The sequence below is a fragment of the Mauremys reevesii genome, unplaced genomic scaffold (assembly GCF_016161935.1).
Source record: "Mauremys reevesii isolate NIE-2019 unplaced genomic scaffold, ASM1616193v1 Contig183, whole genome shotgun sequence".
Lineage (NCBI taxonomy): Eukaryota > Metazoa > Chordata > Testudines > Geoemydidae > Mauremys > Mauremys reevesii.
The window spans coordinates 17,162-38,675 of record NW_024100808.1 but is presented as its reverse complement, the minus strand read 5'-3'; the positions used below and the strand labels follow the sequence as shown (position 1 = coordinate 38,675).

Here is a 21,514-nt window from a genome sequence, read left to right as displayed (position 1 = left end):
CGCAGATAGAAATCAGTGTAAAGAGACACCGCAAGCCACAAGCAGGGGTTTGAATCAAACGATGCAGGGTGTGATGGAAACCGCACGGGCACTAACTGTGTGGAAATGTTACCCTTTTCCAGGAACCACCCCCCCGACCTCCTCCAAATACCCAGAACCTCATGAGCCCGATGTCAGTACCTGTCACACCGCAATTCCCATGAATAGCTCCGTCTGCTTTTGGGGCCAGACCCCAGCAGGTAGGAATCAGATCTCGCTCCAGTAGCGTAAATGGGGCAAAGTATCAGCTGGTGCAAATCAAGGTTGCCCCGTTGAATTCAATGGGCCCGACCCCAGATGCTGTAAATCACCCTAGGGTCATTGGCGTCAATGGCCCAGATCCCCACGCCGTGAATCAATGAGCTTAACTTTGCCTCACTCTGGAGAAAGAACCCCGCGCACAATTTTCTCTGGGCTGTGAGCAGGAAGGGTCCTGACCAGATCTGTGGCAATGGAATCCGTGTGTGTGTGTGTGTGTGTGTGCGCGTGTGTGCGTGTGTGTGTGTGTGTGCGTGTCTTTTAGCCTTTGAAAAAAAGTAAAAGCCGCTCGACCCTGTGTTTCTTGCTGAGCTCCCGTTTCCGAAGATGAGACAGAACTAAGTTGCTCCTACTGAGCTGCTAAAGAGATCTGGAAGCCAGAAAGGTGCCACGTGACAGGAACAAGCCAAAGCCCCAGCGGGCAGGGTAAACGCTACCGGAGGGTATTAGCTGTTACATGGTGAGGGAAACAGCCTTCAACTGGGGTCTATAGGAGAGGACGAAATGGTCTTGCCACAGATTTAATTTCTCTGGTTTGATTCTGTGCGAGAAACTTCACCATAAGATTCTATTCTATCCAGGTTCCTGTATTCACCCATCATCGTGGTGGCTTGAGCCCCTGAAGATCTAGAAACAATATATTTAAACATGAAGGCGCCAGAAATCCTGCTTTGGACAGCAACAGCATTTCTATCTTTGAGTAAGTGTCCGCTAAAAGGGGAAACGAATGATAGAACTTCTGTTACCTAATGGGTTTGAGCAGGGGGTGGAATTAGAAGCCAGGATGACTGGGTTCTGCTCACAGCTCAGAAAGGAGAGCAAGGGTCTAGAGGGTTAAAGGAGAGGGTCTGGCCTCCTGATTTCTAGTTCCACTTCTGGGAGAGAAGGAGAGTCTAGTGGTTGAGAGCAGTTAGACTCCTGAGCATCAGGACTCCTGGGTCCAATGGCCAGTGCTGAGTGGGGATCATGCTGTAAGTGGGTAGCGCATGGACGATTAGGACTCAGGACTCCGAGGTTCCATTCACAGCTTCACTGCTGCCTTACCTAGAGCGTGGGGCAAACCCACCCCTCAGTCTGTGCCTGCGACATTCTCTTTGTACAAGATGCGTAAAAACAATCATCCCATTTCTGGGAGGCCGTGAGTCCTAAAAGGCTTCTGTTCTCCTCACACGACAATGTCTGTAGATGTGCGATAGTTTTACATACTTAATTAGGGTGAACTTTTTCTCTTTCCTTCCCTGCAGGTTCCAGCCAGGGACAAGGCAGTGTCACGCAAACACAAGGGCAGCTGGCAAAGTTGGGGGGGTCAGACTGTCACCCTGGAGTGTACTTTCTCCACTGGGTACCAGTATTATTACTTATTTTGGTACAGACAGCAACGATCAGGGACAATGGATTTCCTCTTCCGAATATCTCAGAGTAACACTGAACAGAACGGAGCCGGGAAACGATTTTCTGCAGAATTCAGGAAATCCTCAAAATTCTTCACTTTAACCATTAAAGAGCTAGAGCCGACGGACTCGGCGATGTATTTCTGTGCTCTGTGGGAAGACACTGTGAGACGTTTAATAGGGAGCCCTGTACAAAAAAACCCACCCCCTGGGCTTTCTCACCATGAAAAACACAACTACAGGCACAGACAGATGGTTAAACCAGATGATGGGGCTGGTATAAACCACATGACCGACACCTATGAAGACTTATGGGCCTCATTCACCGTCGTGTTACCCCAGATTAATGTCACTTTACCCACTCTGGGTCTGCTCCTCAACTGCGGTGAATCACTGTGGGGCAGATGGAGTCAACTGGGCCAGGTCCACCACAGGTCTCAGTCAGCTGTACTTCCACTGGGGCTGGATTCCCCTCGCTGGAGTAAACCAGCATGGGGCCAATGGGACAGATACACAAAGACACAACACACACAAGCATGCAGACACACACGCATGCGCAACACAAACATAGAGACAAACAGAAAGACACCAACCCCCACAAAACCGGCACACACAACACAGAGCTTTTAAGTCTTCTCACAATATCTTTAATTCACTTCTCACCACGTAGCAAGAAGAAGGACAATAAAAAGGAAAATGAATTAGAAAAAAACCGTCAGAAAGCCAGAAACTGTCCTTCCAGGAAGTGCAGTGGAAGGAATTTGTCCCATGAGTTCTCACCTGCGCTTCAGTTGCAGAACCCAGTCCGTTTCCTGTGTCTGTTATGCTTTTCCCGAACACCGCCCTCCTCTGCTAAGCTGGTCTCGCATTAGCCTCTCCCAGTCCTTCCGAGAAGTTGCCTTTACAATTCTTCTCGCAGCGACCACTCAGCTTGTCCGGGCTCCAGCTGTCTGAGCACCATGGAGACGCGGTTCATTCTCAGCCTTTGGGTCTTTAACCAACTAGGTAACCGGGCTCTGGGTTTTTGGAAAAAGCATCAGGGAATTCGGCTCCCAACTCCCATCCTACCCAGAACCCGAACTCTGATCCTCACCCTGACCCAGATCCGAACGCCCCTACTATCCTTAAACTTAATTTTTGTGCTAACCTTAATTTGTTTGAAATTAGGCGTATAACCCCCTTGGGTTATTTAAAAATTCCCAGCCAGACCTGCCAATGCACCTGGATGTCCTTGACTGTGATTGTGTTGTTTCAGGTGCGGTGCTGGGTGACTCGATCCGGTCCAGTGAACCCGAGGTGTCCAGATCACAAGGTGACACCATGACCCTCAGCTGTTCTTATGAAACCAGCTACACTGCCGGTGTCTATCTCTACTGGTACCGCCAGTACCCGAACCGAGCCCCGCAGTTCATCCTCCTGAGAGGAGCAAAAGGAAGCACGTTCAGTGATACTGCAGGTTTCGCCCAGGAGAGGTTTTCTTCCCAGGCTGGTGGCAGCTCCACAGTTCTGAACATCACAGCGCTGGAGCTGGCGGACACCGCGGTGTATCTCTGCGCCCTGCAGCGGGCACAGTGACAGAGCCATATAGCAGAGCTGCACAAAAACCCTCCCAGCCCTGCTGCGGGGATGGTACAGGCATTAAAACGGGCAGCAGCGCCTTGAAAGAGAGTATTCGCGCTGCTTAACTACACAACTCCCCTTAAAAGTTAAAGAGATGTTTTAAACATCGCCCTTGGATAAGATAATGGGCCTGATCTTTAATTAGGAAACTATTAACACCTCTTTTCCTGAGATGATCTATATCGGTGTAGTGTGTATGTGGGAATCATCTGTACTGAAATAAAGGTTAAAGGTGAGTACAAATGTAGATAAAGTGACCTATTGCTGAAAATACAAATTGAGATAAAATGCAAAAAAAAAATTCCTTTAAAAATGGACAATAGACTGTTAAATTGCTCATTTATGGTTTGATGGGGGTAAAATAGGCGAGTTAAAACGAGGGGGAAATTGTTGGAAATACCTATTTTTGAGTGGTGGGGGTAAAGCTGAAGTTACTCTCCCAGAGTCAAATCAATGCTCCTGTTGCAGACGCAGGTGTATTTTGGGATAAATTTGCTTGGAAACTATTTAATTGCAAGACGCTATGCCGGAGACTAAATGCTGAGAACCACGAACTCTTAACATGACAAAGCGTCAGCATCTGCTGGAGGAAAATATAAACACAGGTTGTCTTTTGAAACCCTTCCGTGCTCCTTAGGTCTCCGCTTCAACTAACCGGCAAAGGCAGTAGAGGAAAGACGAAAATAATTTAAAATAATTATTTCAGGAGTTCTGGCTGGGCATTTCAAAGGAGGTTAACGGAGTTGGGTGCCTCATCCCATTACATTTATGAGAGCCCCAGACACTGATTTCTGATAAACACATTCATGTCCAATCCCAGTGATACGAGTGTCAAGAAATCTCAGCAGTCCCTACAGGAGATGGGAACCCCCACTTTTTTTACAACTAGGGAAACTGAGGCATAGAGGATTACCCATCGTCGCACTGAGTCCCAGAGCAGACCCTTGCCCACAAACCCCTCCCCCCCGAAGCACACTGATATCTCAGCTGCAGGCTGACCTGAACCCACGGCGTTTCCTGGATCTCCGATGACTCCTCCCTCTTCCTCTGCGCTGGTTTCTAATTAATCTTCCACAGCTGTTGCTGCCCTGACAGACGGGTCGTTTATACTCCTCCAAGGCAGCGGCAGTAGCTGCGCGTTTGAAACTGGGTCGCTAGAGAAGATACTATGGAGACGCGTTTTCTTCTCAGCATTTGGATATTCAGTCTCCTAGGTAACTGGGCTGGGATTTCAAAGAAACCTAAGGAAACGAGACACTCAATAACCATCAACCACCTAACCCTATACCGAACCGGAACCCTGAACTGTAACCCTTCCCTACTATGTAACCAAAACGCGAACGCTACAACCTGACAGTTCACCTTCACCGTAACCCTAAACCCTTGTTCATACCTTCGCCTTAATCCTAACGCTAAACCCCAACCCTTCCCCTGCTCATAACATTAATGCCTATTGCGTTTGGCGCCTAAATCCCTTAGACGCCTTTGAAATTCCCTGAAACTGCAATGTAGGTGGAATCTTTTCCACGGGTTAGCTCCAGGGGAAATGTTGTTCTTGAATGTGTTTGTCTTTTTTCAGGCTCTGCGCTGGGCGACTCGGTCAAATCCAACGAACCCGAAGTATCTGGATCAGTTGGAGGTTCTGTGACACTCAGCTGTTCTTACACCACCAGCGATACCTATGTCTATCTCTATTGGTACCGTCAGTATCCGAACCAAGCGCCGCAGTACATCCTCTATAGAGGAGCGAAATCCTACAGCGAGTTCAGTGATACCGCAAATTTCGCCCAGAAGAGGTTTTCTTCACAGGCTACTGACAGCTCCACGGTTCTGAACATCGCAGCCCTGGAGCTGGCAGACAGCGCAGTTTATTACTGCGCCCTATGGAGAGCACAGTGACAGATCCACATAGAAGAGTTGTACAAAAACCCTCCCTTCCCAGCTGCAGATAATGTTGTGCACATTGAGGTTGGAAGGAGCCCTCGGAGTATTGCTGCACTGTTAAAAACACATATTCTGGCTCGGACGTTGTGCTGTCAGATTACTCCTTCCTGATCTCTCCAAACCACCTGCATTAAAATAGTGGTTTCCATATGAGGAAAGATGAATAAGACTGCGACTTTTCAGCTGGGAAAAGAGATGACTACGGTTGGATATGATTGAGGGCTATAGTCCAGGGCTGTGTGTTCAATCCTTGAGGGGACCATCTAGGGACCTGGGGTAAAATCTGTCTGGGGATTGGTCCTGCTTTGAGCAGGAAGTTGGAGTAGATGACCTTATGAGGCCCCTTCCAACCCTAATCTTCTATGATTCTAAGAAAGTGTTATTTACTCCTTCTCATAAAACAAGAACCAGGGTCACTCAGTGAAATGAATAGGCAGCAGGTTTAAGACAAACAGAAGTATTTCTTCACACAGTCAACCTGTAGAACTCCTTGCCAGAGGGTGTTGCAAAGGCCAAGACTATTGCAGGGTTAAAAAAGGAACTAGATGGACCTTTGGTCTGACCCATTGTGGCCACTCTTATGTTCTTACCCCCTATAATATGCAGACAAGATGAAAGGCCCAAGCTATATGAAGGAAAGTCCGGATTATTCTGGTTCTGGATCAGAGGCAGTTATAACCCACAGGTCTTCCAGTGGATACATCAACTCATCTAGATATTCACTTAGTTTTACAGCAGGGCACGCTACATAAAAGCACTAGCAAAGTCAGTACAAACAATTTCATAGGCACAATGACTTATTACTATTGCTGTATATACTGCTGTATATACTATACACTGAAATGTAAATATGATATTTATATTCCAATTGATTTATTTTATCATTAATTGTAAAAATACAAAGTAAGATTTTTTTCAGTAATAGGGTGGCTGTGAAACGTTTGTATTTTGATTTCTGATTTATTAAGCAACTAGGTGAGTTGTAACTTGGGGTATGCAGGACAAATCAGATTCCTGACAGGGTACAGGTAATCTGGAAAGGTTGAGAGCCATAAGAATGGCCACACTGGGTCAGATCAAAGGTCCATCTAGCCCAGTGTCCTGTCTTCTGACAGTGGCCAATGCCAGGTGCCCCAGAGGGAATGAACAGAACAGGGAATCATCAAGTGATCCATCCCCTGTCGTCCATTCCCAGCTCCTGGCAAACAGAGGCCAGAGACCCCATCCCTGTCCAGCCTGGCTAATAGCCATTGATGGACCTATCAGCCATAAACAATGCTGCACAGTCCTTGGACCATTCTTTCTCTGGATAAAAATTTCCAGTGGAAATCACTGGGAATCTGAGTAAAACTGATGATGGTGTTGGAATAAATAAATAATAATAATTAATAATAGATATTTGCAATAATCAGCTGCAACATCCCATGTGCAGCTGATTCTTATAATTTCCACCTAGAGGTAGGTGCTCTGCAAAGAACAATAAGGGGTCATGCCTGATCCAAGGTAACAGTGACGAAGATTATCAGGATAATCAATGGCAACATTCTACAACTAACCTCTCCTTCACCCCAGCTTTGTAACAGGCTCCAGCATGGAAGATGCTGTAATGCAGACCCAGCTGGCAGTGGCAGGCATGGAGGGTGGGTCTGTGCAGGGTTGGCTCTAGGTTTTTTGCCGCCCCAAGCAAAAAAAAATTTGGCTGCCCCCCACCTGAGACCTGGGCTCTCACCCCCCCAGCAGTGCCCTCCCCCACCCACATACCCTGCCACCCCAGCCCTGGGCTGTCTCCCACCAGTGCTGACTCTGCCCACTCCCCCCTCACCTCCAGTTGGTCTGGTGCTGGCAGGGTCGGGGTAAGCAGTGGGGCTCCTGGGCCGGGCCTCAGCCCAGGGTCCCTTCAGCCAGGGCTCCCACCTCCAGGAGTGACCGGGACGTGGGAGGGCAGAGCCAGGGGACCACCCTGGCAAGTGGCTGAGGATGTGGAGCAGGGTAGCCCCAAAGGGAGTCGAGCCACAGAGAGCTGGATGCAGGCCCCTCATGGCAGCGGCCGGCGCTCTATGGCCCTGCTGCTGCTGCTGGCCACCTGCCCCAGTTCCTGGGCGGCTCGATCTGCTTTGCTCAGCCCGGCTGCGGCGCTGGGGGCCGGCCACCCTGCGGCACCTGCAGGCAGCTCCGTGTGCCCCATGGGGCAGCCCCCAGTCCCAGTGTCCCCCGCTGGGAGCCTGCTTGGCCCAGCCACAAGGTGCGGACGCTCCTCCTTGCTGAACCTCAGCAGCGCCAAGGCACCGCCCTCGCTCGATGCGCTGCTGCTGCCAGGGCCGGATCTAGGCTTTTGCCGCCGTAAGCACGAAAAACAAGGGGCGGGGGGAATGGCTGGAATGCTGCCCCTGAAAATGTGCCATTCCAAGCAGCATGTGCTTGGTTTGCTGGCGCCTAGAGCCGGCCAAGAGTCTGTGACCTTGGACTGCGTTTAGGAAACTGACGCTAGCTATTATTCTGTGTACTGGTACAAACAATATCAGGCAGAAGAGCTTGTTTTCCTACTTTTCGAATATTCCACAGGATCAAAGAAGAATGAGACTGGGGAGAGATGCTCTGCGGACTTCCAGAAATCTGAAAGCTCCATCAGTTTGAGGATCACGGGTTTGGAGCTGAGGGACCCAGCAGTGTACTTCTGTGCTTTCCACAGACACACACGCTGATGTGATTAACAGGAAGCCCTGCACAAACATTTTACAGCTTTCTTCTTCCCTGAGAAACTGACTCCTACATGCGAAGTTAGGAGAAGACCATAGACAGCAAGGAGGGGTGTGTGTGTGTGTGTGCGTGCGCGCGTGTGGAGTGAGGGGGGGAAGTGCTGCAGCTGGGTTCCTGGAGATGAAGACCTCTAACTGAATTCTGGGAATCAGCACCACAACTGTGCTCAGAAATTCACCACAAAGGGGAGAGCTGAAAGGAGACAAACCAGAATGAGACCCAAGAGCCGGAAGGACCTTTATGGAGAGAAGATTTCTGGTAGCAGAGGGTTTTTTAATCTAGCAGAGAAAATCAGAAAGAGATCCAGTGGCTGGAAACTGAGGCAGGCAAAGTCAGACTGTCAAGGCTGATTCCCCACTCTGGCACTTCGAGTACAGAAGGTGGGGGCGCGCAAGGACTCCACAAATTAATACTGGCCACTCCAGGCTGGTAATGCTGCCACCACCCAAGTGAAAACTGCCTTTTACCAATCCAGAAAAACCTCAAGTGGGAAGATTTTTCTGAGGCCCTCGGCTTTTCCACTCCTCCCTCAGGGCAGCTGAGAAGAAAACAAAAGAAAAGGGAAGCTCAGCTGTTGTATCGCCTGATTAACATATGCACAAACCTTTACCTCCTGAGACACAGAAACCTAATCATGTTCTTTAAAAAAGTAAATTTTATTGAAAAAAGAAATACAACACATCTGAAAACTCAGGCTGTTAGGGATTGAACACCAAAAATGACTTTCTTGAGGTCCATCTTCAAGGTTACAAGCAAACAAAACCAAAACAAAAGCACCTGGGATTAGCACAGAGGAATCCAAAACCCCCAAATGACAAATTAAATCTAATCACATCTAACTAGACATTCCTGATCTACTTACGTACCTGTGCTTTCAAATGAGTAGTTTCTAGGTATGATGCTGATGATTTTTATACCTGGCCCAAACTTTACAGAATGTTGCTACCCTGTCTGCTTCTTCTCGAGAGAAGCAAAGACCCCCACACCCAGCAGTTATTTGAAAGGCTACAGATTCCCTATTGGTTTCCCTGGTCAGGTGCCAACTCATTTTAAGTTTACCTTTTAACTCTTTACAGGTAAAGCAGTTAGGGTACATCTGCTAAGGAGGATTCTGTAGCTAACTGAATGGCTCAGGAGTTACACAACCTAACCCCCCTCATATATCACACAGGCAAAAAAATTCAATTTATCTAACGATGTGGTCAATTCTTCATCACTTGGATGGTTCAAACAGAGATTAGATTTCTCTTTCTAAAAATATACTACAGCTGAGCCATACATTATGGGATTGGTTCAGGGAGCATCTGCTGAAATTCTCTGGCCTGTGTGATACAGGAGAGCAGATTACATGTTCATAATGGACCTTTCTGGCCTTACAAATCTATGAGTCTGCTGAATAAATGCCTAGTTTTGAAGGCTGGAATTGTCACAGGCTCCTCATGGTGTTAGGCACACAAATTCTATTGAAACTCAAAAGGGATTTAAATGCCTAACTTCCCAGGGATCATTTGAAAATCACAGCTGCAATTGTTCATTTGATCAGCAAAAAGGACTATGCAACCTTTAAGTCTTACTTCAGCCCTCAGTGCATGTATTTAATTTGTGCTGGCCCCTCTGAATAAGAGTTTACGCAGAACTGAAAATAATAACTCCCAGAGTTATATTGATACTAGAATTTTCAAAGGATAATCAAATCCCATTGAAATTAAAAGGGATTTGGGCACCTAACTCTCTTAGTCTGCTTTAGAAATCCCATCCTGAATGCCCAAACCCCATTAATTTTAGCGATTAATTACCCTGCCTACCCTTCAGCAGGCTTTACAGTTGCAGTGGGAAATTGCAAATCACAGGGAAATATAAACTGGATTGAAAGTAGCAGGGTCTCCATAATCCCAAAACAAAAATGAAATAATAGAACTGTTTGAGGACCCAGTGTGTTTATTTGTACAGAAAATGTAATAAAATTGTGACCTGTCCTCGTCTGGAAGGAAATAGCAAGTTCATAATGAAGTGCTGCCACCTAATGGCCGTTTCATTCAGCTCACATCTACCAAAAAATGGTACAAAATTGTCCTGAAGTTTTCCAGCACTGTTCTACTAAATTGATGTCAAGTATCATCATAAATCCTCATGTCATCCTGGACATTTGACCTGTAAATTAGACATATAATCCAGTATATTCTAGATACAACCACATACCACGTGACTCATCCACACAAAATTAACTTATACAGTCAAATTTACACACATTAAATTTACTCCCACTCTCTTGGATGAGGCTGCTGGAAGAGTCCCTATGGCCGGGGTTTCAGAGCCGCAAGAAGGTAGTTTATCTTGGTGCCTAGCAAGTGGAGGCAGATATGAAACCGCAACCTGGGTTATGTGTCATGTGATGAGCCTGAGGCGCAAAAACTCAGGCGGAGATGAGACAGGGAGCCAGTGTATCTCACTGCCTTGAATGTCTGAGGTACCAATAAATTAACACCACTCAACTCAGAGCCATGAGGCTGAAAATGCCCTTGGGTCTTTCTTCACTTCTACTGTAAGTCTCTTTTCAGAATACTCCGCTCTCTTCCAACCCAGCTACTTTGCTTGTGGGATGTTGGACCATAATGACTGAAGCAGCATTTGATTCAGTGTATAGCTCTGTTTGAGTAAAAGGTACTACACACATAAAAAGAGAGGGTGCTGCCAACTGGATGCGGCTCTGCTGTATTTCAGTACTTGTAGTGATAGTATTAATTAGCATTTCTTACCTCCTTTTTTCAAGACTTCAGAAGAGCAAAGAGAGAGAGAGAGATGGAATCTGCATTTTACAGCAACATAACATAAGAACAGCCATACTTGGTCAGACCAAAGGTCCATCTAGCCCAGTATCCTGTCTACCGACAGTGGCCAATGCCAGGTGCCCCAGAGGGAATGAACCCAACAGGCAATGATCAAGTGATCTCTCTCCTGCCATCCATCTCCATCCTCTGACAAACAGAGGCTAGGGACGCCATTCCTTACCCATCCTGGATAATATCCATTAAAGGACTTAACCACCATGAATTTATCCAGTTCTCTTTTAAACATTGTTATAGTCCTAGCCTTCACAACTTCCTCAGGTAAGGAGTTCCACAAGTTGACTGTGCACTGTGTGAAGAAGAACTTCCTTGTATTTGTTTTAAACCTGCTGCCCATTAATTTCATTTGGTGGCCCCTAGTTCTTGTATTATGGGAACAAGTAAATAATTTTTCCTTATCCACGTTCTCCACATCACTCATGATTTTATATACTGCTATCATATCCCCCCCTTAGTCTCCTCTTTTCCAAGCTGAAGAGTCCTAGCCTCTTTAATCTTTCCTCATATGGGACCCATTCCAAACCCCTAATCATTTTAGTTGCCCCTTTCTGAACCTTTTCTAATGCCAGTATATCTTTTTTGAGATGAGGAGACCACATCTCTACACAGTATTCAAGATGTAGGTGTACCATGGATTTATATAAGGGCAACAAGATACTCTCCATCTTATTTTCTATCCCCTTTTTAATGATTCCTAACATCCTGTTTGCCTTTTTGACCACTGCTGCATACTGCGTGGACGTCTTCAGAGAACTATCCATGATGACTCCAAGATCTTTTTCCTGATTAGTTGTAGCTAAATTAGCCCCCATCATATTGTATGTATAGTTGTGGTTATTTCTTCCAATGCGCGTTACTTTACATTTATCCACATTAAATTTCATTTGCCATTTTGTTGCTGTAGCAGGGTGGTCACCTGCTCCTACCCTGAAGGACTTAAAACAGCCCTGGGAGAGGGATGTGGCAGGGAAAAGCTAGGCTGATTGGGGGAAGCAGCCACAGCTGGGGCCACACCCCAATCAGACCACACCTGACCCTATAAAGGACTGAGGGCCAGAGGCTGTAAGAGTCTCTCTTTAACTGTGGAGAGAGAAGGACCTGGCTGCTGGGGAGCAGAGCAGGGTACCTAGAGAGGAGCAGGGCTAGGGGAAGGCCAGAGGAGCTAGAGACCTCCAGCCTGAAAAACACCCAGGCTGCAGGCTGTGCTAAAGGCCAGGAAAGGTGCTGGGGCTACAGAAGTGTAGCCTGGGAATAGGCAGAGGCAGGGGCGGCTCCAGGCCCCAGCACATCAAGCGTGTGCTTGGGGCAGCAAGCCGTGGGGGGCGCTCTGCCGGTCGCCGCTGGGGCGGCAGGCAGGGTGCCTTCGACAGCATGCCTGTGGGAGGTCCGCTGGTCCCGCGGCATCGGCGGACCTCCCACAGGCATGGCTGCGGGAGGTCCACCGAAGCCGTGGGACCAGCGGACCCTCTGCAGGCAAGCCGCCGAACGCAGCCTGCCTGCTGTGCTTGGGGCAGCAAAATGCCTAGAGCTGCCTCAGGGCAGAGGCAACTGGTTCAACCCCCCTTGATGATGATGAGTGGTTTAACAACTGCTGTCTGCCCCAGTGAGCAGGGGCTAGATGGTGATTGGCAGTAGACACTGAAGCAAGGTGGGTATAGGGGGCTGGGGGTTCCCTTGGGTGGGGAGACCCAGTTTGTGGGTTACTGGTGGGGGCAGAACTCTGACATAGAGGCACACTGGGATCCAGGAGGGACACAAGGGACAATGGCAGGTGAGACACTGGCCTGCAGAGGGTGCTCTGGGCTGGAAGAGCTAATTCCCCGGATGACCAGCAGGATGTACTGCATGGGTGAGTCCTTGCATCGCTACAGTTGCCCAATCACTTAGTTTTGTGAGATCTTTTTGAAGTTCTTCGTGTTCTGCTTTGGTCTTAACTATCTTGAGCAGTTGAGTATCATCTGCAAACTTTGCCACCTCACTGTTTACCCCTTTCTCCAGATCATTTATGAATAAATTGAATAGGATTGGTCCTAGGACTGACCTTTGGGGAACACCACTAGTTACCCCTCTCCATTCTGAGAATTTACCATTAATTCCTACCCTTTGTTGCCTGTCTTTTAACCAGGTCTCAATACGTGAAAAGATCTTCCCTCTTATCCCATGACAACTTAATTTACATAACAGCCTTTGGTGAGGGACCTTGTCAAAGGCTCTCTGGAAATCTAAGTACTCTATGTCCACTGGATTCCCCTTATCCACATGTTTGTTGACCCCTTCAAAGAACTCTAATAGATTAGTAAAACATGATTTCCCTTTAGAGAAATCATGTTGACTTTTGCCCAACAATTTATGTTCTTCTATGTGTCTGATAATTTTATTCTTTACAATTGTTTCAACTAATTTGCCTGGTACTAAAGTATCAGAGGGTAAGCAGTCTGGCACCTTATAGACTAACAGATGTTTTGCAGCTATAGCATGAGATGGTGGTGAATATACTTCTTCGGATGCGTTGGGATTTTCCAGGGGCAGGTGTGTATATATAAGCAAGCAGAAGCAAGCTAGAGATAACGAGGTTAGATCAATCAGGAGGATGGGCCCTTCCAGCAGCTGTGAAACCAAGGGAGGAGAAACTGAAACTTGTAATGTTCAGCCATTCACAGTCTTTGTTTAGTCCTAAACTGATGGTGTTAAATTTGCAGATCTGGAGCAGCAGTTCTCTGAGTCTGGTCCAAAGGATGGCCACACACCATCCTACACAGCAAAAACTTTAGGACAGACTCAAGAGAAACTGCTGAGCTCCAGTTCATCTGCAAATTTAACACCATCAGTTTAGGACTAAACAAAGACTGTGAATGGCTTGCCAATTACAGAACCAGTTTCTCCTCCCTTGGTTTTCACACCTCAGCTGCTGGAACAGGGCCCCATCCTCCCTGATTGATCTAACCTCGTTATCTCTAGCTTGCTTCTTGCTTGCTTATATATACACACCTTCCCCTGCAAATTTCCACTGCTTGCATCCGAAGAAGTGGGTATTCACCCACGAAAGCTCATGCTGCAAAACATCTGTTAGTCTATAAGGTGCCACAGGATTATTTCCTCCTGGTACTAAAGTTAGACTTACTGGTCTGTAATTGCTGGGATCACCTCTAGAGCCCTTTTTAAATATTGGCTTAACATTAGCTGTCTTCCAGTCATTGGGTACATAAGCCAATTTAAAGGATAGGTCACAAACCATAGTTAATATTTCTGCAACTTCACATTTGAGTTCTTTCAAAACTCTTGGGTGAATGCCAGCTGGTCCCGGTGACTTGTTACTGTTAACTTTATCAATTCATTCCCAAATCTTCTCTAGTGACACCTCAATCTGTGACAATTCCTCAGATTTGTCACCTACAAAAGCTGGCTCAGGTTTGGGAATTTCCCTAACATCCTCAGCCATGAAGACTGAAGCAAAGAATCCATTTAGTTTCTCCGCAATGACTTTATGGTCTTTAAGCGCTCCTTTTGTATCTCAATAGTCCAGGTGCCACACTGGTTGTTTAGCGGGCTGCCTGCTTCTGATGTGCTTAAAAAACATTTTGTTATTACCTTTGGAGTTTTTGGCTAGCCGTTCTTCAAACTCCTCTTTGGCTTTTCTTATTACATTTTTACACTTAATTAGGCAATGTTTATGCTCCTTTCTATTTACCTCACTAGGAAATGACTTCCACTTTTTAAAAGATGCCTTTTTATCTTTCACTGCTTTTTTTACATGGTTGTTAAGCCATGGTGGCTCTTTTTTAGTTCTTTTACTGTTTTTTTTTTAATTTGGGTTTTACATTTAAGTTGTTCCTCTATTATGGTGTCTTTGAGCCCATGAAAGTTCATGCTCAAATAAATTTGTTAGTCTCTAAGGTGCCACAAGTACTCCTGTTCTTTCTTCTAAAGGAAAGTTCATTACCAAATGTGACAAAATGGGGGTTTTTCTTGGGGTTTTCTGTGTTTTCCAGTGGTTTGCATGCACAGCGGGTGGGACTCAATGTCCCTGGGTGTTACTGGTTTAACGAGGTGAGGGGAGAGGGAGTTTGTTACAGAGGACCAGAGAGGGACTCGGGACCTCAGCCAATGGCCTGGAGGATGGAGACCCTGGTGACTGGTGACCTGGAGACCCAGCTCAGGAGACACAGCCGGTTCTGGCCAGTGGGAGGACAATGGGATGCAGAGAGAGGACCCTGGTGACCTGACCAGCCGGTTCCAGCCAGAGGAGAGCTGAGAGGACAGGATACCCAGGCCTTCCTGTTTACAACCCTGTTTACCTGGAGAGAAGACAATGGACAGAGGGGGCTTGGCGCTGGGGATATCAGAGGCCCAGCTGGGAAGCAGGGGGGCTGGGGCCGACGATGGGAAGCAGGCAGAGCCCACCTGGATGCAGGGGGACTGGGATATGTTGTGCTGAGGAGGCCAGGCCTGAGGCCCTGAGAGTTTCCTGTGCTGTGTTCAACTCTCAATAAACCCTCCTGTTTTATGCAGGCTGAGAGTCACTCCAGTCTAGAGAACAGGGTTGCATCAACCCCTTTGGGGGTGAGGAGGCCCGGGGGGCCCAGAGCAAGGGAACTCCCTGAGGGGGCCCACGGCAGAGACAGACGTGCTGAGGCTCAGAGAGGTGCGGCTCCAGGAGGTGGAGGGGCCTGACCCTGAGAGACAGTGGACCCCCGAGAAGGGCTGTCGCACTGAAAGGGGCACCCCCCACGGACCGCACGGGGCCACGAGTGGGCACGATCTGTGAGTCCGTGACACCAAACATTTCCAATGGGAAACCATCTTCCCTTAGGGGAGCTGAATGCAAAATATCTCTGGCTTCAGCTGTAAGATCACCCGCGGTTCAATAGCAACAATAAACAAACAAAACTAACCTAGCCCCTCCTGCCACTCTCCTTCCTTTAAAAACCGTGACTCCTTTATGAAAGCCAGCACTTCTGCTCCCCCGTACCCCTGTGCAGCTCAGACAAGAGCCCGACAGAGGGTGTTGCTGCAGTGACAGGAACGCTCCAGAAATGAGACCACATTATGGTGTTTCTAGTAGCAGAGCCACCCAGAGGATTCAGGGGGCCTGGGGCAAAGCAATTTTGGGGACCCCTTCCATAAAAAAAAGTTGCAATACTATAGTAACATGTATTTGGAAATGTAAAAAATAACCAGTGAAATACATTCAACAATTAATTTTTAATAATTTGAAAATACGCAAAATACATTATTTAAAAACATTAAATGTTTTAATACATTTTCAATTACATAATGGGCTGTCACTGGGTGATGGTGATGGCTGGTGCCAATGGGCTGTTGCTGTCTAAGGGTCACGCTGCTGTTGCCCACGGCGGGGTGGGGAGCTGGGCTTTGGGTCGGGGGCTGCCTGGCTCAGAGAGGCTGGGCTCGGAGCTGGGGGTCAGGGCTGTGGGGGATGGGGTCAGGGGGTCCCAGCTCAGAGGGGCTGGGCTCGGAGCTGGGGGTCAGGGCTCTGGGGGTAGGGGTTGGGGGGGTTCCCGGCTCAGAGGTGCTGGGCTCGGAGCTGGGGTCAGGGCTGGGGATGGGGTTGGGGATGCCCGGCTCAGAGGGGCTGGGCTCGGAGTGGGGAATCAGGGGAGTGTCGGGCTCAGAGGGGCTGGGCTCGGAGCTGGGGGTCAGGGCTGTGGGGAAGGGTCAGGGGGGTGCTAGGCTCAGAGGGTCTGGGCTCAGAGCTGGGGGTCAGGGCTGTGGGAGGATGGGGTCAGGGGGTGCCCGGCTCAGAGGGGCTGGGCTCAGAGCTGGGGTCAGGGCTCTGGGGAGGGTCGGGGGTGCCTGGCTCAGAGGGGCTGGGCTCGGAGCTGGGGTCAGGGCTGTGGGGAGGGTCAGGGGATGCTTGGCTCAGAGGGGCTGGGCTCGGAGCTGGGGGTCAGGGCAGTGGGGGAGGGTCAGGGGTTTGCCCGGCTCAGAGGGGCTGGGCTCGGAGCTGGGGTCAGGGCTGTGGGGATGGGGTCGGGGGTTCCCGGCTCAGAGGGGCTGGGCTCGGAGCTGGGGTCAGGGCTGTGGGGATGGGGTCAGGGGTGCCCATCTCAGAGGGGCTGGGCACGGAGCTGGGGTTCAGAGCTGTGGGGATGGGGTCGGGGATGCCCGGCTCAGAGGGGCTGGGCTCAGAGATAGGGGTTAGGGCTGTGGGGAGGGTCAGGGGTGCCCGGCTCAGAGGGGCTGGGCTCGAGCTGGGGTCCGGGCGGTGGGGAAGAGGCAGGGGGGTGCTAGGCTCAGAGGGGCTGGGCTCGGAGTGGGGAATCAGGGGTTCCCGGCTCAGAGGGGCTGGGCTCAGAGCTGTGGGTCAGGGCTGTGGGGAGGGTCAGGGGTGCCCGGCTCAGTGGGGCTGGGGTCGGTGGGGGGAATCAGGGGGGTGCCCAGCTCAGAGGGGCTGGGCTCGGAGTGGGGAATCAGGGGAGTGTCAGGCTCAGAAGGGCTGGGCTCAGAGCTGTGGGTCAGGGCTGTGGGGGAGGGTCGGGGGTGCCCGGCTCAGAGGGGCTGGGCTCGGAGTGGGGAATCAGGGGGGTGCCCGGCTCAGAGGGGCTGGGCTCGGAGTGGGGAATCAGGGGAGTGTCAGGCTCAGAAGGGCTGGGCTCGGAGCTGGGGGTCAGGGCTGTGGGGGAGGATCAGGGGTTTCTGGCTCAGAGGGGCTGGGCTCGGAGTGGGGAATCAGGGGGGTGCCCAGCTCAGAGGGGCTGACCATGCTGCTTACTCCCACCTCCCCCGTCTCCTGGAGGCTCAGCGCAGCGCATCTAGAAGCAGCCCTGGACAGAGCGGCAGCTGCGTGCCTCCACCGGACTTGAGCTCCAGCCCCTCAGCCCGCAGCTCGCAGCCCTGCCCCCTTACCACCTGGCTCCGAGAGGGAGGTGCTCAGGCCCCAGAGGAGCCGCGCCACTTTAGCTCTGTCCAGGGCCACTCCTGCATGCGGCACGTTGAGGCACCAGGGGGATGGGGGAAGGCGGAGGGGGAGCCTCCGAAATTCTCATGGGTGGGGCCCCTGCGGGGCCAGGGGCAAATTGCCCGACTTGCTTCCCCCGCCCGCCCCCCGACGGCCCTGCACTGCCTCCTTGTGAATCTCAAAATGGGGACCGCTTTGCTGAAATCATGGGCCCCTGTTTGATTCTAAGCTTTTCTATAGTGACTCTGTGCCCAGGTGATTGTGATTTTGTTCAAGCAGCTTGTCTCATTGCTAAATAAACTTTCTGGTCTCTCTCTAACACCAAAACCTTTGCCTTTAACTATCTTCCCCCACCCCACCCCACCCCACCCCACCCCACCCCCCAGACTCACTGCTTTCATGTCTGCTGATGGGAACAAGTTTGCTCTTGGGAAATTCTCAGCAGTTTTGTACTTGGGAGGATAATGATTATTTTATTAATAAGATGCGTCTGACCTTGAAAATTGAAGAGGTGTCTCTCCAGGACTCCTCCGTGAACTACTGTGTTATCAGACCCACTGTGGAGTAGGGTAATAGCTGTACCTGTACAAAAAGTGAAAGATTGCTCAGGGCAACATAGAGTGGAAGGCACTCTGTTTTTCCACTTGACAATTTTTTTTGGTCTAAATTTGATTCCATTCTGGTGGTCCGCCTATAGGTGGATCTTGTCTAGTTGCACTGGAAATTTTTTTGCTCTTTTGATTTAAATAAAAATACGTTTGAATTACTGAAGCCCTAAAGTTCAATAAGAACATAAAAACTGCCATACCTGGTTAGATCAAAGGTCCATTTAGATCAGTGTCTTGTCTTCTGAAAATGTCCATGCCATGTGCTGCAGAGGGAATGAACAGAACAGGTGATCATCACATGATCCATTCCTTGTCCCCATTCCCAGATACTGGCAGAGGCTAGGGAGCCCATCCCTGCCCATCCTGGCTAATAGCCATTGTTCGACCTATCCTCCATGAACTTATCTAGTTCTTTTTTTGAATGCTGTTATAGTCTTGGCCTTCAAAAACATCCTCTGGCAAGGAGTTCCACAGGCTGACTAGATCTCAGTTTTTATCTTCTGGGTGCCATTGTCATCATCATCATCATCAAGTCCCAACTGTGTGGTAGATAGGAAATGCTTGGTCTCAGAGTTTTAAGATGATTTGGGGGGTTGGACACCAGATTCCCATTAAAATGAGCACAGACTGATATAACAGATTTTTAAACCAGAAGGCACCTGTCTGATTATCTAGGCTGACTCCTGCATAGCACAGGTCAGATAATGTAATTCCACAATTACAACTTTAAGGATAACATTTTCAAAAATGCCTTTTAAAAATGGGACTTAGTCACTTAGGTGCTTTTGAAAAATTGGCCACAATTTCTAAGTTACTTATATGGGCCCCATCATTTTAGCACCTCACAACCTTTAATGTATTTATTTTCACATCACTTATGTGATATAGGGCAGGGCCACTATCTCCATTTTAGGGATGGGGACCTGAAGCACAGAGAGGCTAGCAAGTCACCCACTCAAGGTGACACAGACAGTGTTGAGTAGAGCAGGAACTAGATCTCCCAGATTCTAGGCTCCTGGCCTAACCACTGGCCCATCTTTCCTCTCAAAACTTCTTATCAAACTTATCCTTGAGTTACAATATGTGCAGAGGAGCAACTTTCCCCCCACCCTCCAAAGCCCAGCTGAGTGGTGGGAGAGGGGAGGGCAATAGCAGCTGCTGCTAGAGTAGCAATACCTGGCTATAGGTTAAAAAATACCTACTCCTCACATCAGTATTTCTCCTAATACTGTGTCCTTTAATGAGCCACTTGAAATTAGGGCTAGGATTTTCAAATGAGTTAAGCACTCAGTTTCCTTTGAAAATTCCAGTGAAATTCAGCTCCCTTAGGCCCTTTTGAATATCCCAGCCCTAATCACCAACCAAGAAACATAACAAACACAGAGTATTCAAACAAGCCTGAAATGTGTACCAGAAGGATATTGAATAATGACTGTACAAAGATAGTGAAAAGAAGTTTTTTAAAATGAGCTAAGCTATCGCTTTCCACAGCTCCGAAAAAAACGTGTATGAATAATCACAGGTTTCCAAAAAGTCTCTGCTGGAGAAACATCACAACTGAAATTCCATGTGCATTTCCTCTTCCTGACTGATCTCTGATAGTTATATAGATTGCTATGGCTATCTACTAGAGGGCTTTCCAGACCTATTCCATTAACTATATTTGACTTTGTATTTTGTTGATTTCTCTGATACTTTTTTTTAATTTATAAATGAAAATATTCCAATCTCCTAGAACGGGAAGGGACTTTGAAAGGTCATTGAGTCCAGCCCCCTCTGCTTTCACTAGCAGGACTAAGTACTGTTTTTCTTTTTAATCGCAGTTCCCTAAATGGAACCGTCAAGGATTGAACTCACAACGCTAGGTTTAACAAGTCAATGCGCAAACCACTGAGCCATCCTTCTCCGCTATCAAAGGGCAGGAAAGAAATAGAAGATGGGCTTACAGGAAAAGCAGGGCTCCTCTTTACCTCAAGCAGAATAATTAAAAATAGAAAAAACAAACAAACTAACACAAGCGGAAGAAATCTTCTCTTGCTTGCTACAGACACAGAGTAACCACGAGGTTAATTTGAAGTTGCAGCATGCTGTGTTTAGTTGTACAGCTCTATATTCTACTTTTGTTATCAGGTGAGGTCAATGTTTGTGTTTTTCTTTATGAATGAATACAAGTATGAAAGTCGAAATGTGTTTTTAAAGGCCACTCAGCTTCAGCTCTTATCATATTTAGGGTGAAAACGAAAATCCCTGAACTATAAAATTGAATATCGTGGTATTTAGGGAAGAAATTTATCCTCCTTTTACAAAGAGACACGCCGTTTAATATGAAGAAAAAATGCCATTCTGTATTAGGGCTGGGATTTACAAAGCTGTCTATCGGATTTGGACAGCCAGATCACATTAATTTTAAAACATCTGCATCTCTTGGGCAGCTTTGAAAATCTCCGCTTGAGCCTTTCTAAAAAATGATGGAGAAAAAATACAGAGATAGACAAATAATTATATATTCCAGAACGGGGAAGGATAGATAGATCACATCTATTGGAAAACCCTTTGAGATTCTCAGTTGACAGCAGACACAACTGTGCTAATTTTATAGTGAATTTGCATCTACTGTTTTTTGCAGGATCAAGTACCGAGAACAGTGTCACCCAGAGACAAGGGCAGCTGACCGGGGTACAAAGTGACTCTGTCACACTGGGCTGTACTTTCTCGACTGAAGATGCAGGTTATGACATACACTGGTATAAACAGGACAGCAGCGGGCAGACGAAGTACCTCTGCCCAAGGTCTGCTGGAACCGAGCACAACGGGGCTGGGAGTCGGTTGTTACGGGATTTCAGGCGAGTCGAAAAATACGTGGGTCTGAGAATTGCGGTGTTAAAACTGAAAAATTAGTCGATGTGTTTCTGAGAGGGCCTTAGATTACCACGGCGGGTGGGTTAATAGAGGGGCTTTTACAAAATCCAGAGCTCAGTTTTCTCTTGACTCGGAGACAAAACCTGCGCAGATAGAAATCATGTAAAGAGACACCGCAAGCCACAAGCAGGGGTTTGAATCAAACGATGCAGGGTGTGATGGAAACCGCACGGGCACTAACTGTGTGGAAATGTTACCCTTTTCCAGGAACCA

General features: G+C 48.3%; 1 long non-coding RNA gene and 2 gene segments (V, D, J or C); all 3 read left to right on the top strand.

Moving 5' to 3' along the window:
* The first annotated feature begins 672 nt into the window (after positions 1-672).
* On the top strand, positions 673-1,599 carry LOC120393336. Its single transcript, XR_005591999.1, has 3 exons — positions 673-757; positions 879-997; positions 1,542-1,599. It is a non-coding gene; the product is annotated as an uncharacterized LOC120393336 (long non-coding RNA).
* Positions 1,600-2,558: 959 nt separating this feature from the next.
* Positions 2,559-3,263, top strand: LOC120393340. The segment is given in 2 exon segments: positions 2,559-2,693; positions 2,944-3,263. Coding segments are annotated over 2 exon segments (366 nt in total).
* A 1,160-nt stretch (positions 3,264-4,423) lies between these two features.
* On the top strand, positions 4,424-5,207 carry LOC120393339. The segment is given in 2 exon segments: positions 4,424-4,522; positions 4,888-5,207. Coding segments are annotated over 2 exon segments (366 nt in total).
* Positions 5,208-21,514: the final 16,307 nt, after the last annotated feature.